The sequence below is a fragment of the Sinocyclocheilus rhinocerous genome, unplaced genomic scaffold (assembly GCF_001515625.1).
Source record: "Sinocyclocheilus rhinocerous isolate Xijiao unplaced genomic scaffold, SAMN03320098_v1.1 scaffold2765, whole genome shotgun sequence".
In the NCBI taxonomy this organism is placed as follows: domain Eukaryota; kingdom Metazoa; phylum Chordata; class Actinopteri; order Cypriniformes; family Cyprinidae; genus Sinocyclocheilus; species Sinocyclocheilus rhinocerous.
In genome coordinates this window covers 316,495-334,167 of record NW_015653018.1, presented here as the reverse complement: position 1 = coordinate 334,167, position 17,673 = coordinate 316,495, and the positions used below count along the sequence as shown (strand labels likewise).

Genomic DNA, 17,673 nt, shown 5'->3' with positions numbered 1-17,673 from the left:
TATTGATACGCAAAAATGGACTTTGGCGTGCATATGTGTTTGGCGTGCATATAATACGCAGTTTTCGCGTGCATATATTATACGAATTTTTGGCGTGCATATGATACGAAATTTGTTGGCGTGCATATGATACGCAGTTCTCGCGTGCATATGATACGAAATTTGTTGGCATGCATATGATAAGCAGTTCTCGCGTACATATGATACGCATACCCCACAACCCTAAACCTACCCATCGCGTAGCATATACACGCCAAAGTCCATTTTTGTGTATCAATACCACGAGTATTGTATTTGGCGTACTAATTATACGCACTTTCATGAGATCCGGTTGACTTTTTTATATTCTACTTTGAGTCCGACTCATTCTCTTCGTAACAGCGGCTTATTAAACTCCATTCATCAATCTGACAGCCATAAACATCTGCACATTTGTGTCAGAAGTCAAAATAGTTCACCATCAAGTACAGTCTGGTCTCATTCTGGTCCAATTAATAGTGATGCAAAAAAATGTAAATAAACATGACATCAAACAAGTTTCAATGAATCAAACCTTCTCAACAAGCAGATCACAGCACATGTGCGAACTCTTCTTGAAGCCATTAACAGCTTTAGATCAAACATGTTTTGTGACTTTAACTCTTCTAATCTCATCTGCCAACATGTCATGAGAGGAAACCTGTGGACTGCGAATATTAAATTGAGGATGTTTGGTATGAATGTTAATTCAGGAAAACCTCCCACAATGAGCTTCATTAAAATCCCTCCTGAAAGAGAAGCATGTCTCACCAAAGCCCTGATCAAATGACTTTTACGATATTAAAGCTAATTCATGTAATCTCCATTTATGTGATGCACGTTTTCTTCCAAACGGAAAATATTGCATGTAAATACATTTAACAAGCGGGGAAAACAAACCAAGCTCTTAAACTGTTTCTTGTGGTTACGTTTAATAGGTTCCGTAAGGCAACAGGATCTGTGGCTGATTCAGATTCATTAAACCTTCTTCAGCGACAACAAATTTAATCGGGCATATGTCAATATGATGCAAAATAGAATCATTTTAGAAATAAAAAACTATTTACAAAAATCTATGTACAGAATAACGTACTAAGCCTACTGAAAATGCAGAGCACATACTGTATTAAAAAGTGAAACAGTAGTAGTTCACCACATTATTGTCTCATAACTGCATGCATCCAGCAACTTGGAAATATGATTATTTAGCATTTTTTTGCATCAACATCTAGGAACTGTTTCTTCATCAGAACAGAGTTGGAGAAATGTAGCGTTAAATCACTTGCTCATTCCTCTGCAGTGAATGGGTGCCGTCAGAATCCAAACAGCTGATTAAAACATCACAATAATCCACACCACTCCAGTCCTACAATTAATGTTGTGGAGTGAAGAGCTGTGTGTTTGTGAGTCCATAATCCATAATAACGCTTCCTCCAGTTAAAATGTCCATCTCCTGTTGTCCTCTCACATCAAAATCAACCACATTTTTGTTAAGAAGTATTTTGGACTTTTTTCTCTTGTAAACAGTGCTTGGTCTTTGCAGATCCTCTCTTGATAGAGACAAGGCAACTTTTTCACTGGCGAAAGCAATATTATGGATTATGGGCTCATACTTTAGCCAGACGCAACGGTTTGAAGTTAAAAACATCTTGGATTTATTTCTTACAAACATGCAGCTTTTGGACATTAACTGATGGACTGGAGTGGTGTGGATTACTTGTGGATTATTGTGATGTTTTTATCAGCTGACGGCACCCATTCACTGCAGAGCATCCATTGCTGAGCAAGTGATGCAATGCTACATTTCTCCAAATCTGATGAAGAAACAAACTCATCTACTCATCTTGGATGGCCTGAGGGCGAGTACATCTTCAGATGTTCATTTTTGGGTGAACTATTCCTTTAAATTTCTTTGCCATCAGATTAAAGTTAAAATATCATCAATCATATTATAAAATTGTCATTGCATCATAGTAGTCTAACTTTGACTACTAATTTTAGCCATGTAGTCCTTAGTGCATTTTGAATCAAATAAGAAATCTGCATTTATCTTTAAATTCAGTATTTTTGTCACCCTGAGTCCTAAAGGTTAAGAAAGTTCAGACAAGTCTTATATTACATTTGATAAGATCTCTTTGTCGATCTCTCGTTTTTCATGGTTTGGCTTCATTATTTACAACCTTACTTGTTTTTATTGTCCTGTGGCAAAAGGTTCCTCTGAAGCTAATGGAAAAACAGCCTTCAAAAGACTCCATCAAAGCAGAAATGACACAAGCTTCAGAGGCTGATTTGACTGGGAGGTCGGAGCTGTAAACGTCTGCTAGGAAGCCCAACTTTCTTTCCATGACGGCAGAACTAGACATCAGAAGTGTTCAGAGGCAATGCAGTAGTTCATTGAGTCAAGGACATTGTTCCCCATAATGCTAAGATTTTGTACATATGCCACACCAACACAACAGTCTGTTTGACATTCATCATCAACATTCAGCAAGTCTCAGTACATCTGTGATCAAACCTGTAACCTCTACAGTTCATTATAATTATACTCATTTCTTACCCAAAAAAATAAGCATTCTGTTATTATTTACCTCATATGCTATTGTTATTCTGTGAAACACAACGAGAGAAATTCAAACCAGTCCGACTGTGAAGCTGCTTTGCTACGATTTGTATCGTGAAAAGTACTATACAAATATACGTGGATTGAATTGAAATTGAATTGGTTTGAACGAGCACGTGCACTGTATTTCATAAAACAGTTTTGTGAGGAACAGACCCAAAGTCATTCTTCACCGATAACCTTGCCCTCCATTGCAAGCTCTGAAGTCTTTCACACACATCCAGATTTTAAAAGGTATTGATTCTAATGTGTTGCAATTAATCACCACACAAATATCTGAATATGTACAATGGAGAATAAGATTTGAGAGCTGCAGCGAATGTAATGCAAAAACCACATAAACTTGGCCTTGTTGTGGCTCCCAAAAACAAAGATCTGGATCTCGACTTACATAATCATACAAGATAGAGATCAATTTCTAATGTACACTCTCAGAAAAAAAAGGTACAAAAGCTGTCATTGGGGCGGTACCTTTTCAAAAGGCACACCTAAAAGGTACCGCCCCAGTGACAGCTTTTGTAGCTTTTTTTCTGAGAGTGTACTGAAAGAAGTTACCTCAATTACTGGTCGTTGCAGTCTGTTCTTCACCATCATGATCTTCCAGAATCCCATGGCTCTGAATAACTCAAATTCTAAAATGAATGCTGCAATAAATGTATCTATTTCAGTTGACCTACAGATACTGATTTGGATATGAATCCAGCTCTTGAGGGTCTAGTTTTAGGGGGGTCTTGTAATTCGGGGTTATACCATAAAGATATTTGCAGAACATATAACATGATATTTTTCAAGTAGTAGAAATTCAAAAACAAACAAGTAGGCCTCAAAACCTCATTAAACCAGAAAAATGATATTATGCAAGGAACTCTTTTATTACGTAAAAGAGATGAATGCGCACTTAACTTACATCTTGCTACTATATAAACCAGAAGCAAGATGTCACGATTAAAAGAGAAAATTAAATAACCTTTGCGTTTTCTTAAATGCTCACTCGTTGTCTATAAACGTGCTTTGCTGCGCTTCTTGTTGAACTTCTCATTCTCTTAAAAAGACATTAAAAGCCACACAAACAGTAACACATTGCCCAAAACCATCTGCAGCATTTGAAGGGAAGTCTTGAAAGTTTCCCTGTGGTTTGGTACGCATGTTGGATCTAAATAAAGTGACTTGTCAAATGGCCACAGGAAGCTCAGAGCGTTTGTGAACGCAAAACAGAGGCAGATTTCCAGTAAACATGAATTACTCTGTGGCAAAACCATCCCGTTTACACTTACACATAGGGGTAAAATGTGCCAGGAAGAAATGCTGTGCTACTATGACTACATACTGTCAAAGACTGTTTATGGCTTAAGGAATAGATCATCCAAAAATGAAAATCTGTTAAAAATGTAATCAAACTAATCTACACCTTGGATGGCCTGAGGGTATTTCTTCATCACAGATTTGGAGAAATTTGGCATTACCTCTCTTGCTCACCAATGGATCCTCTCCAGTGAATGGGTGCCGTCAGAAACAGCTGATAAAAACATCACAATAATACACACCACTCCAGTCCAAAAAATTTATTCACCCTTTAGGATATCCAAGATGTAGATGAGATTTTTTCTTCATCAGAACAGATTTGGAGAAATGTAGCATTGCATCACTTGCTCAGCAATGGATCCTCTTCAGTGAATGGGTGCCGTCAGAATGAGAAAACAGCTGATACATTTATGGATAAAGAGATCTTATTCTCTATGGACTGGAGTGGTGTGGATTACTTGTGGATTATTGTGATGTTTTTATCAGCTGTTTGGACTCTCATTCTGACGGCACCCATTCACTGCAGAGCATCCATTGCTGAGCCATTTTCAGCTAATTTCAATCATTTTTGCGTGAAATATTCTTTTAAAGCTGCCAGAAAATGATGATGTTACAAAGAGATTTTGTTAGAGCTTTTGTCAAGCAGCACAACTATGGACATCTGGCAGCAAACTTCTTTTCGCTGTTGATGAAGAATGCATTAAGAGTTTACGGTATTTTTATAGAATAATAAAGCACAAAATTCAACCAGCATTCATCAATGGCAATTCCATTTATACAAGAAAAAAATTAAAATCAGCTGAGAATGCAAATGACAAACACACAGCAGGTTCTTCTAGAGGCAAAACGATGAATTGGATGATGCACATTAAATGGTTGATAAAATCATGAACAGGAGTTTATTTACGCAGTGCAGTAACTAAACATGTTTTATTGTATTTGTTCGTGTGACCAACTTGGAAACTCGACACACTCAACTATTCAACATAACATTAAAAAAATATTGGGGAAACATACTAGCTACATTTCTAAACATTTAAATTAGTCTTCATATAAAATCATTAAATAATTAGATGAAAGAGTACTATGAAATGGCAAATTAAATCCTCATTTTAATGTTGAAAAAATAGATAACGCTGCATGCATTCCTATAAGGGCTTTGAGTTAAATAAATGAACGAAATTTTAAAATCGACATCAACGTCAGCACGTAATTTTGGACAACAACTTCATGTTAAACTATAATTTTGGTTCCTAGATCTATAAACCTGCGATTGGTTTTCCAGACAAGTTAGACCTATTCTTGGATTTTAAATTATATTCAGCAGAAATACAAAAAAACGGCTTGCAAACGAGCCAAAAACAGACCCAATGCCTGAAAAATCAGTTTTGAAAGTCTGAAGCTACTAAAAAAAAAAAAAAAAAAAAAAAACATCCAACATAATAAAAGTCAACATAGTGGTTAGAACATGTAACAATTTAGCTGCTTGAACATTATAATCCACACTGTAAGAAATCTACAGCCCATCTGAGTGATTGATTAAAGTCTCACAGTGAAGGTGTCAAACCATCTGAATGGATTGGCGTCTTAAATCACTCAAACACTTGGTGTTTCCAAGCTGAACACTTTCACCTGAGATGGTTGTTTCAGCAGGGCGTTCTGAAGAAACGCCCGGAAATAAGAACACTGTACTTTCACCAATAATGATCACCATATCAAGAAAGCAGCAGTGGCACACGGAGCAAATCACATGACTCAAAACTTCACTGTGTGAGCTGCTTCTGGACTGCATGCTTTACTAAAACTGAACAGCTAACAATAAAATTAGTTCTGGATATTCAGCTGAATCTCACGGAAACGGTCAAGAAATGTCCAGCTCACCCTGAAAATCAAAAGAAAGAAATGAGAAATTGTATTTTGCTTAAACAAATTTTTTTTCCCATTTGCATTTTATCATTTTCATTCAAATTAAGCACATTTACCCCAAATTCCCCATTACCGTAATGCAATAAAGTCTGGTATCACTTTAAAGCCTTTATATATATATATATATATATTGCATTATAAAAGTAGTTTTAATGCATTAATTATGCCTCGTAATGCACCTTATAATGCATTGTATGATTTCATGAATAATTGTAACCACAGTTTTAATACATTATAATACTTATCTATTCATTTTTACACCTTTAGAAAGTATAATGCATCAAAATACATGACAAACCTAAAAGTATAATGCATTTTAACGTTGGGTTACAATTATTTATGAAAAAATATAATCCATTACAACACACATTATGAATACCATCATAATACATTAAGGCTTTAGGTGTTACCAAAAATTTAATTAATGCGATATGGAAAAATAGCACATGATTTGTATTGCAAAGTACAATTGTAAGTATAACTCGTGGTATCCGTTTTACAGAATTTATGACGATTTAAATAACGTTTTTTGTATTACAGTAATGAGTTTTTGTGTGGAAAATAAGTTTCAATTTCATGAAAATGTCATCTTTATGGTCTTAAAAATACTTTTTTTTTTTCTTTATGCAAAATTCGTTTTCTTATTTTTTCTTTGAATCCTGGGGTGAAATATGACTGCGGAAATATTAACTTGTTTGTTAAATAAAAAAAGTCTAAAAAAAAAAAAAATATCACCATAAATGTCAGAAGCCACAAATAGACTGGGAGAAACAATATCCAAATGCTTGAGCACCATCAAACATCATAACATGAGACTGAAAGGGTAAAACTGAGCAGTGGTGACTGGAGTGATAGATCAGTTCAGGTTACAAAGACAAAAGGGAAAACACACAATTCCAAATCAACGCATTCCTGATTCAGCGCTTGTCTACGTACAAGGGTTTGACTCATCGGAGTGTTTTTGTTCTAATCTCTTTTTTCCAGACAAACACAAAAATACTGAAATGTTTCAGAAGTCCTGTAACAGTGCAGTGAACTGGGCTCCATTTCAAAGTCATGCAGTCGCTGCGATCTAAATAAAACCGAGCCAGCGAACAAACAAAAAGAGGCAAAAAAAAAAAAAACATCTTTCAACTCCATGCATATGACGCAGACTTTGGGGCTCAAATGTGAATTCTTAAGGGTTTGTCCAAGTGTGACCCTTCATAAAGTCATTACGTTAACAGCATCTCAGTCCAGCAGCCAGAATAAGTCAGAACGCAACTTCAGACGCAATACTTGTCACATAACAAATGAAACACGGTAGTGGTTTTGATTTGATCCAAAGCTCTTTACGAAAAAGCAGCATCAACTTAAGAGAGACTGAAGTTGACCACATGAAATATTTGTTAATTTTATGAAAAAAACAAACAAAAAAAACCCCCATCAATATCCTTATTTTTCCCTCCTTCGAACTCGTCGCCATTTGTTTTGTGGGTTTCCGTTGTACTTTCAGAGAGGTGGATGAGTCTCTGCTCAGATCAGGTCTTCAGAGGTTCGAAGTTCTCCTCCTTTCCATCTTTCCTCGAGTGCGTGAGCATTAGGCCTCAGAGCCCAGAGATGTTCTGGTGGGACTGGGTGGCAGACGGGCCGCAGCGCTGTGCTCCGTCCGGAAACTATATTCATACTGGCACAGATATAGACAGAAAGAATTAAACACCATCTGAGAGCGAGTTTCACAGCAAACACTGACCTCTAGTGGATCAGTCAAAAACAGCTACACATACGGGTACTGCAGCACACAGTTCTGCTGATCTAAAGCTGAATTCAACATAATATGTGACCCTGGAGCACAAAACCAGTCTTAAGTCGCTGGGCTAAATTTGTAGCAATAGCCAACAGTACATCTCAAAAATGGACCCTTATGACTGGTTTTGTGGTCCAGGGTCACATAAAATGTTTTCAAAACAAACTATATTAAATAAAAATTAGGCAAATATATCAAATTATATATTAGGCAAAATGCAATATTTTATGACTGATACTAAATCATTATACTATTATAGTTTTTGTTCATTTGAATTATTTTTGTTTTCACTTTAATTTGTTAATTTTTGTAATTTTGTTGTGTTTTTGTTATTTGTATTATTATTTTTTAAATATGTCTATATAGTTTTTATTTTTTTATTTATTTATCAGTTTTAGCTATTTTAGTACTAAAAATAGAAATGCTGCATTGGCAACTAGCTTAAAATAAGATTTTTTTTTTTTTTTTTAAGCATTTAAAAAAAATTTGTTTAATAAAAGTATTTTATTTTATTTTAGTTAACATTTATTTTATTACAAGTAACAAATAATTTATTATTATAAGTAATTTATTTTATGACTTTTTTAAGGTTTTCGTTTTAGTTAACTATAATACACCCTGGTTTGTTTACTGAGCATCATGAGAATAATAAACATACAAAAACACATACATAACAGACACAAAATATTGAGATTTGATCTGAAACTCAACTGGAATACCTCTTTATTTACATAATATACATCATAAAAAAAAAAACTTTTAAACATCCATTATAATCAATAACCATTATTCATTGTAATACCCTGCCTCTTATAATTTTGGCCATTTAAAGGTTAAACATCAAAGTCCAATAAATAATTAAACTTACAATTAATTAAGTAAAAAAAAAAAGCAAAAATAGTACATTAAGGTCTTTTCACACCAAGACTAAAAACTATAATGCTAACTATTTTTAAAAACCTTATGGTTATAGTTAATATGGTTCTTGGTGTGAACAGGTCTTTATCCTTGATATAATTAATTATAATGCAATATTTAATATAATAACAATTATAATTGACTGTGGATAATAGGAAAATGAATACTACTTCAACTGATGTGCATGTAACAGATATCTTTATCCAATCAGATTTAGAGTAATCCTTTTTATAAAGTTATACAAAAAGCAAAAACATTTTTGCATTTTAAATAAGGCCGCAAATACCTGCTTGGAAACAAAAGCAGCAAACAAAACACTTCTAACCACTTGTCATAGTTGAAACTATGTTCTCACCTCCTCCTCGATCTCTGCAAGTGATTTGATTCTGATGCCCATTAGATCCACCTGCTGCAACTGAAACAGAGCGACACGGTCAGACTAACAACATCCTCCTCAATGTCCAGATCAGTTCATGTGCTAGTTTTAAGTACCCAGAATGCATTGTACTGTTAGATGTAGATTTGGCAGTAAAGAGTAGTTTACTCTTTGTGGCCTACAGATTGTGCAAGAGTTCATATGAATGTAGTGTCCGTGACGTCACCCGTAGATTTCCGAAGAGCGTTTTTTTAAGCTCAAAGTGGGCAGAGCGGGCCGTCGCCATCTTGGCAGCGCGTCACCGCACATCACTCCCGGATAATCGAAAATGGGCAAAGAGGCGGGAGCAGGTTGCTGAAGCCACGCCCACCTAGCTCGACGGCAGTGTCAGCAGTGGCAATCCACCTCTCACTCAAGTGGCCACGCCCTTAATTATGCAGAACTTTAAGGCTTAATATAATTTAAACGGATGAGTTATAAAAAAATTCACCCCCCTCACAGTTGTCATGAAGGGCAAAATTAGCTATATAGACCAAAATCATTTTTTGAACCAGGCTGTAAACATGTTTTTTTCTGCTGTAAAGTTGGGCATTTTAACATGGGGAGTCTATGGGATTGACTCCCTTTTGCAGCCAGCCTCTAGCGGCCAGTTGATGAATTACAGTTTAAGTCACTTCCTTGTTGGCTTCACGAGAGAGAGCGGGAGGTTGCCGCTTGCTTAAGACTGGTTTTGTGGTCCAGGGTCACATATGATTGGTTGAAAACAGACTCACATCACTGGAGGCACATGCAAACTTCTCCGAAATCATGAAAGGCACTCCATCCATAGCTGAAAGGTCAAAAAGTCAGTATTAACCAGAGTTCACCAGACATAATATATTTTGCCTTGCACAGAAAGCCACAAAATGTTAAGAAATCATTGGCTGATGACTTCTCCGAAGTAAAATGACCACAAATGACCTCAAATTATTTGTAAATTGCCTTGGATTAAAGCATCTGCTAAATAAAACTAAACAGACATTTTTTCCATGAATGTGACAAACGAAAAGTGTGCGGTAAGAAACAAGAGCTCAGAACAGAAGGAGAGGTATTCTGACTCATCACTGAACACCATCTGGAACAGTTCAACAGATTCCACCTCCAGAAGGGTTTATTATTACATCCCTAATGACAGCAGTCATGAATCCACACGCATGCATTGGCCTTTACTCTAGATTTCAGAGGATTATTACACGCAAAGGTAACCGACCGCTTTCTCACTGACCTTCATCTCAAATGTGAGGTGCTCTCTCATGTCAAGCATTCTAGAGATGCAAAATATATCCAATATATAATACACTACCGTTCAGCAGTTTGGGGGCCGGAGATAATTTTTTACGTTTTTGAAAAAGTCACATATGCTTACCACCAAGGCTGCATTTATTTGATTAAATATACAGTAAAAATAGTGAACCATTATTATAAATTAAAATGACTTTTTAAAATTGTAATATATAGTAAAATGTAATTCACTCTTGTGATCAAAACTGAATTTTCAGCATCATTGCTCCAGTCTTCAGTGTCACATGATCCTTCAGAAATCATTCTAATATGCCGATTTGCTGCTCAAGAAACATTTCTGATTATTATCAAAGTTGAAAACAGTTGTGCTACTTCATATTTTCGTCTTTTTTATTTTTCAGGATTCTTTGATTAATAGAAACCAATTTAAAATTTAAAAAAGAACAAATTTTAAAAATGTAAAAAGAAAAAATGTTACATTTTAAAATTCATAAAATTTCTGTAACATTATAAATGTCCTTACTGTCACTTTTGATCAGTTTAATGCATCTTTGCTGAATAGAAGTATTAATTAAATTAAAACGTTTTTAAAACCTAGTTTTTTTAAGTAGCTGATATATAATATTTAATAGATACTTGGATCAGGGCTTACTTTTTCTAATTCAAACTTAGAGAGTAAATTGACAGAGTAAACAATTATTTATTTTTTACTAATTTATAATAAACTGATGATTCATTTCATTCGTAAAAGCAGGTCAAATTCTAGACTGGAGCTCTAAGAACATTACTTTCGGTCACTCATTTGTGTTCTTAGGTTACAGCCCTCTCTACTTGTTAGTGTTGATGCGATATTGAGGATGATGTGAAGCTGTTCAGTTTGGGTCAGGTGTGTTTTGTGCGGTTCTCGCACCAGATATGGCATAGAGGTTGGAGTTCTGGTGTTCAAAGTCTGGTCTGGTTGTGCTTTTTCTGAAACATGCCGGCAGGGTCATGGATATGTGCCTGCGAAGAAACACAAATGGAAAACAATTACCACTTAATCAAATAAATATTCAACATATCTTCCTTCTCAGACCTCACTATTATCACAGCGGTTTGTGTGTCATCACAGCTGCTTTCAAATCATACAAAACATCACTGGCAATCTGTCAACTGACTGACAACCTTACTGATAACACAGTAAGGCGTGCAAACTGTGATATTTCCATCTCACAGGCTGCATGATGAGATACTCATCCTAATAAAACAAACTGTTCGCCAGATGATGCTAGAACCTTTAAATACAGTATTTTTCCTTGGTTTTTCAAACTTAATTTTTAGCAGTTGTGCCTTAAAGAATGTCAAAAATAGTTTTGATATTTTTAGCGGCGGTTCTTTAAATAGCACACCAAACAGCGTGCTTTGCTTTAGCTGTTAGACAGCTTGCAAAGTAAAAACTAGAGCCCGACCGATATGTTTTTTTTGGGGCCGATACGATATTAGGGAGTAAAAAAGGTATCGATATATCGGCCGATATTCTTTGTGTATATTATAGTACAGTACCAGTCAAAAGTTTGGACACTTTCCCATTCGTGTGTCCAAACATTTGACCAGTACTATATATAGAATACAGTATATACATAAACAGAATATATATAAATAAACACATTTTTTGCAATGATCACTCAAATGTGGTGATCAAACACTTATAATGACGTGACAGAGATACATAATGGAGGCAGGGCATTTAACAATTTAACAATAAACTTTATTATCCAAAATGAGTCTGACATCAGTGCACTGCCACCCTCCGCGCGTCGGTAGCCCCCCGGGATCACTTGATCGGTCGGCGCCGGACCGCAAATTTAACCACCCGCAACTCCCGAACCCCGTGGGCTATCGACGCGGGGGTGGTCTTATTCAAAAGAGGGCCTCTAGAGGTACACTCGATTCGCGTTCGAGAGGGTTCCTCGAGCTGAAGGGATCCCCCGAATTTGGTGCGGATTCGCCGCGCCGTTACGGAGATATGGCCGTTCAAAGTTTCAATGGTTTTCCATAGACTAAGCTTTAAAGCGTTTCATCCAGGTCGCCAGTAGCAAACAATAGAGCACGCTCTGCTGGACAAACTAAGTAATTACACCATTTCAAGCATTTTATCTGCGTTATATGTTCTGTAAAACAATTTTCATATCGGCAGCATATCTGCGGCATATTCGCCGATACCGATATATATCGGCGACAGGCTCATATCAGCCGATAATATCGGCAAAACGATGTATCAGTCGGCTCTAGTAAACACTGTTTAGAAAAATGTCTTTGGTCATTGTGCACATCTTACACATCCTGCCACGACTGTTGTGTTTTTACAATGGCATGACAAGGTAAAAATACCACTGATTAAAAAAAAAACAAAAAAAATTGTGTTCCATATAGCTGTTCTTGAACGCAAGAACCAGTGTTTTTTTTTTTTATTATTTATATATTTTTCATTAATATTTTGAATAAGCTTTCATTTTCAGTTTTCATTTTGATTTTTTTTTTTTAGTTTCAGTAAGTTTCAGCTTTTTAAAACTATTTAAATTTAAGCTATAGTTTATTTCAGTTTGTAATTTTAGTACTTCAACTTATTTTATTTCAGTTAATTGCCAAGCCAAAAATTCTCTTTTTTTTTTTGGTTCAAGTTTTTATCTTACACTTAAATTTTATCTTATTTCAATAAACAAAAAAGTTTTTTTAAAATAGAAAAATTGAATATACTGATTAGATAGAAATAGAAATTTTTTTTTTAATAGTTTTAGTTAACAATAACAACAATGGTAAGAACATATTTTATGTAAACACCCCCTAAGAAACGTGTCTGATCAGGGTTGGTTCAACCTGAAACCAACCAATAATTCAGGCCTTAAATTAACCACTAACTCAGGGAACTAACTTGAACTAACTACTTGGAAATGTAGTTTTGCATATCCTCACAAACATTATGCATTAGAAACTGGCATTTTATTGTGATTACACATAAGCAGCTGCCGCTAGCACACTCAGATGAAGCTGTGCATTTACTACAGATCCACTCATTAACAGGAGAATGCTGTCGGCCTTATGGGAAACACCCACCATTAAACACACTCAAAACGTGACTAAGTCACTGCACACATGAGACATGCACTACCCAGTTGATGTTTTCATTATGCACTGTATTTGTTCTGCTGGCAGCTGCAAGGGAAACTCCACACATCATGAGGAACAAAACAATTGTATATGAATCAAATTTGGTCGTCTTGGGCAGCTGATATTCTCCCTTTGTGATGTGGTAAAGATAGCTGGCTGGAATGAAAGTGGTTTTACAAATAGCATTAAAATATTTCCTGTTCAAAAGTTTGTGGTCTGTAAGATTTTTTAAAATGTTTTTGAAAGAAGTCTCTTCTGTTCACCAAGGATGTATTTATTTGATAAGAAATACAGTAAATTATTAAAAGTATTAAAATAGCTTTTCTATGTAAATATATCTTAAAATGTAATGTATTGCTGTGATCAAAGCTGAATTTTCAGCATCATTACTCCAGTCTTCAGTGTCACATGATCCTTCAGAAATCGTTCTAATATGCTGATTTGCTGCTCAAGAAACATTTCTGATTATTATCAATGTTGAAAACAGTTGTGCTGCTTCATATTTTTGTGGAAACCATAATTTCTGCATTTTTCAGGATTCTTTGCTAAATAGAAAGTTAAATAACAGCATTTATTTGAAATAGAAATATTTTGTAATGTCACTTTTGATCAACTTAATGCATCCTTACAGAATAAAATTATTAATATCTTTCAAAGAAAAAAAAATCTTACTGACCCCAAACTTTTTAATGTCCAATAGGGGAACGAGAAGTTCCCTTCTGTTAGTCTAGGTTTCTTGCACTAAATTTAGGTTTACAAGATAATTTCTAGTTTTAGATTTCGATAACAGCTGTTATGACTGGCCAACATCCACAAACTGGTGTAGTTCACAGTCATACATCAAATAGTCAACTGATTCATCTATATTTTTCAATAGTATATGTTCCAAACTATATGTTTCTGTTTTCTATGATACGACCCTTGAATTGTTGTGTAACACTGTGAGAAAGAGTCCAGACATGTGTTCGGGGTCACAGACTGCGATGGTCACTCCCTCATTGAAATGCATTTTTGGTTCGGTGACTTCACAGCAGTTGTATCCTGTTATATATAATAAGATCACAGATGGACAGTATCAAGAGAGCAGACAGACAGAGAGGAAACCATGAGAGGGAAACAGCTGGAACAGACACTTCCCATTTGTGTCGGAGAAATGCTCCGGGCGTATAAAACCAAGACACAAGCAAACCCGTAAACATCAAGTATGTGATTTTTACATGTGAAAACACTATAAAATGTTTCATTATTCTGGTTATATAATGGAAAACAGGATGTTTTTTTGCTTATTTTTATTAACACTTTTATTCAGAAAGGATGCATTAAACTGATCAAATGTGACAGTAAATACATTTATAATGTTACAAAAAAATTATATTTCAAATAAATGCTGTTTTTTTTTTTACTTTCTGTTCATCAAAGAATCCTGAAAAAATTATATAACTTTTTCTACTAAAATATTTAGCAGCAAAAACGGTTTTCAACATTGATAATCATAAGAAATGTTTCTAAAATCAGCATATTAGAATGATTTCTGAAGGATCATGTGACACTGACGCTGCTGAAAATTCAGCTTTGCATCACAATAATAAACGACATTTTAAAATATGTTCAAATGGAAAAGTTATTTTGAATTGAATCAGTTTTTACTCTATTTTTGATCAAATAAATGCAGCCTTGGTGAGCAGAAGAGACTCTCTCAAAAACATAAAAAAAAAACTTCTGAACAGTCAAGATTATGACGTCACAGCCACTTGACTTGTCGGGATTGGGTTTTATCCATCAGGAATAGGGTTGGGTACCGAAACCCGGTACCAATATGGCACCGGTACCTATGTAACCGGTATGTACTAGAACCGAATCCGAACGCAGATTTCGGTGCCTCATTTCGGTGCCATGCCTGAGCGATCGATTGAAATATTTGTCCTCTGGTTCTCCGAAACGTGAACTCAAGTCGGAAAGCTCTAATAATGCAAATCCAACACATCTTTGTAGTAACGAAAGTGTCCATGTTGTTTTCACATTCCGACTTAAAAGCACAACTCGGGAAATGAGAGCACCCGAGGAGTGCGTGAATGCAGTAATTACACTTGCTCTGATGGCAGCAGGTAGCCTTCCGTTAATTAAGCTAAACATGCTTAAATTAAAATGCCTAAAGCTAAACCTCCCTTGTATTCACATTTCTAAACCTGTTGTCCAACAAAAGAGAAAATTATAACCTTTTTACTCCACAACACCAGTCAAATGCTTCCTTTCGTGATCTGATGAGGCTTCTTGTCACAGAATGAGGCAGAAAATATGTTCCATACGCTACTTTAAAAAGAATACATCGATTAGCAATAAATTAGGGTGACCATACGTCCTCTTTCCCCGGACATGTCCTCTTTTTGGACCTACAAAAATGCGTCAGGCCGGCATTTCTTAATTGGCCAAAATGTCCGGGATTCGGCTGTTTTCTTAATCCCACTCCCGCTGAATCTCTGACCATTGCCGCCTGCTCCCGCAACATGTGTTTCGCTCCCGCAATTTTCGTGTCCACCTGTCCTCCACCTTTTCTCTGATTTTGTGAAATGTCATCAAAGTCACTGGCTGAACGCTTCAGAATATAGTTGCAAGGTTGGGATTTCCTTTCATTTGTGTGCGCTCCATTGTGTGTTTTGGTTGGCTCTTGAGAATTTTCCTTCTGTGATCCAAATTGGTGAAATTTTAACAGTACCATAACCAAGGTAATCCAACGTTAAAGATGCTGACAGCAAGTAATACCATTTGTTCACTTTCTGCCATTACAAATAAATCTAGTAAAACAGTCTTCAGGACGAACTTGTTTACAGAAGAGCACAAGTTCATGCATGCTTTTTTTCCCAGTTAACTCTTAAAAGAATCTTTTTCCAGTGATGGCCATTCAGAATAAGCCATTAATTGTTAATAATAAAAATATTAAATTAAATTAAATTAACAAAAATAAATTATAACCCGAAACCCGGTACCAATATGGCACCGGTACCTATGTAACCGGTATGTACTAGAACCGAATCCGAACGCAGATTTCGGTGCTATGCCTGAGCGATCGATTGAAATATTTCCTCCGGTTCTCCGAAACGGACGTAAGAAGCATCATCACTGGCACCTCATGTGAAAAATAATTTCTCGACTGAGAAAATGCACGTGAACTCAAGTCGGAAAGCTCTAATAATACAAATCCAACACATCTTTGTAGTAACGAGAGTGTCCATGTTGTTTTCACATTCTGACTTAAGCACAACTCGGGAAATGAGAGCATCCGAGGAGTGCGTGAATGCAGTAATTACACTTGCTCTGATGGCAGCAGGTAGCCTTCCGTTAACTAAGCTAAACATGCTTAAATTAAAATGCCTAAAGCTAAACCTCCCTTGTATTCACATTTCTAAACCTGTTGTCCAACAAAAGAGAACATTATAACCTTTTTACTCCACAACACCAATCAAATGCTTCCTTTCGTGATCTGATGAGGCTTCTTGTCACAGAATGAGGCAGAAAATAAGTTACATATGCCACTTTAAAAAGAATACATCGATTATATCCCACTCCCGCTGAATCTCTGACCATTGCCGCCTGCTCCCGCAACATGTGTTTCGCTCCCGCGATTTTCGTGTCCACTCCTTTAAACATTCTAATATTGTGTATAATTTTGGCGCATCAGGGAGCCACTCTCAGGATGCGGTGTGTTTAAATATTTTTGAATGAGCGTTTGCGCTGTTTACTTTCACGATCACACGCACTCTGTGTAAAGGGAGCACATCTTACAAGATACTCAAGCATGGTCTTGTCAGTCATCTCTCCTTATTCTCGACCTGTGATCAGTCAAAGCTGACTCCTGTAGCTCTTGTTGGATGCAGGGTTGCCAAGTCAGCGCTTTTTCCACAGAATTGGGCTACTTTTAAACTGTTGCCATGGGTTGATTTTCCCAAGTGGGTTAAAGGTTTGAAATATTGCATAAATTACATTTGACTGAAATGCTTGTATTGAAACATTTTGCATTCTACCTAATGTACCTATGATCAAACTTTCATGTTCTTCTACATTAACTGTTCCCTCCTGGTGAAATGACCTGCCCAGCTCAATCCAAGCAGCTGAGTCCTTAATATTTTCAAGAAACAGCTGAAAACACATCTCTTTCATCTTCATTTGACCCTCTAACTCTAGCACCCTCTATTCTAATGCTACTTCTAATTTTATCTGCTTGTTTTTTTTTATTAAAAAACTTGACCCTCTAACATTTACACTCTCTATTCTATTTCTGTTCTAATGGCCAATCCATCATTT

At 35.9% G+C, this 17,673-nt stretch overlaps 1 protein-coding gene across 2 annotated transcripts in view; it reads right to left on the bottom strand.

Moving 5' to 3' along the window:
• Window positions 1–6,547: 6,547 nt before the first annotated feature.
• The window catches only part of LOC107715546 (multivesicular body subunit 12B), a 31,343-nt gene continuing 20,217 nt past the window's right edge, over window positions 6,548–17,673 (bottom strand). For both annotated transcript variants that reach the window (XM_016521698.1, XM_016521697.1), the window contains exons 7-10: window positions 11,138–11,229; window positions 9,720–9,775; window positions 8,926–8,985; window positions 6,548–7,532 (exon numbers count right to left, since the gene is read on the bottom strand). In XM_016521698.1, coding sequence (XP_016377184.1) covers window positions 7,446–7,532; window positions 8,926–8,985; window positions 9,720–9,775; window positions 11,138–11,229 — 295 coding nt within the window. In that variant the 3' untranslated portion in view covers window positions 6,548–7,445. The remainder of the gene's footprint in view (window positions 7,533–8,925; window positions 8,986–9,719; window positions 9,776–11,137; window positions 11,230–17,673) is intronic.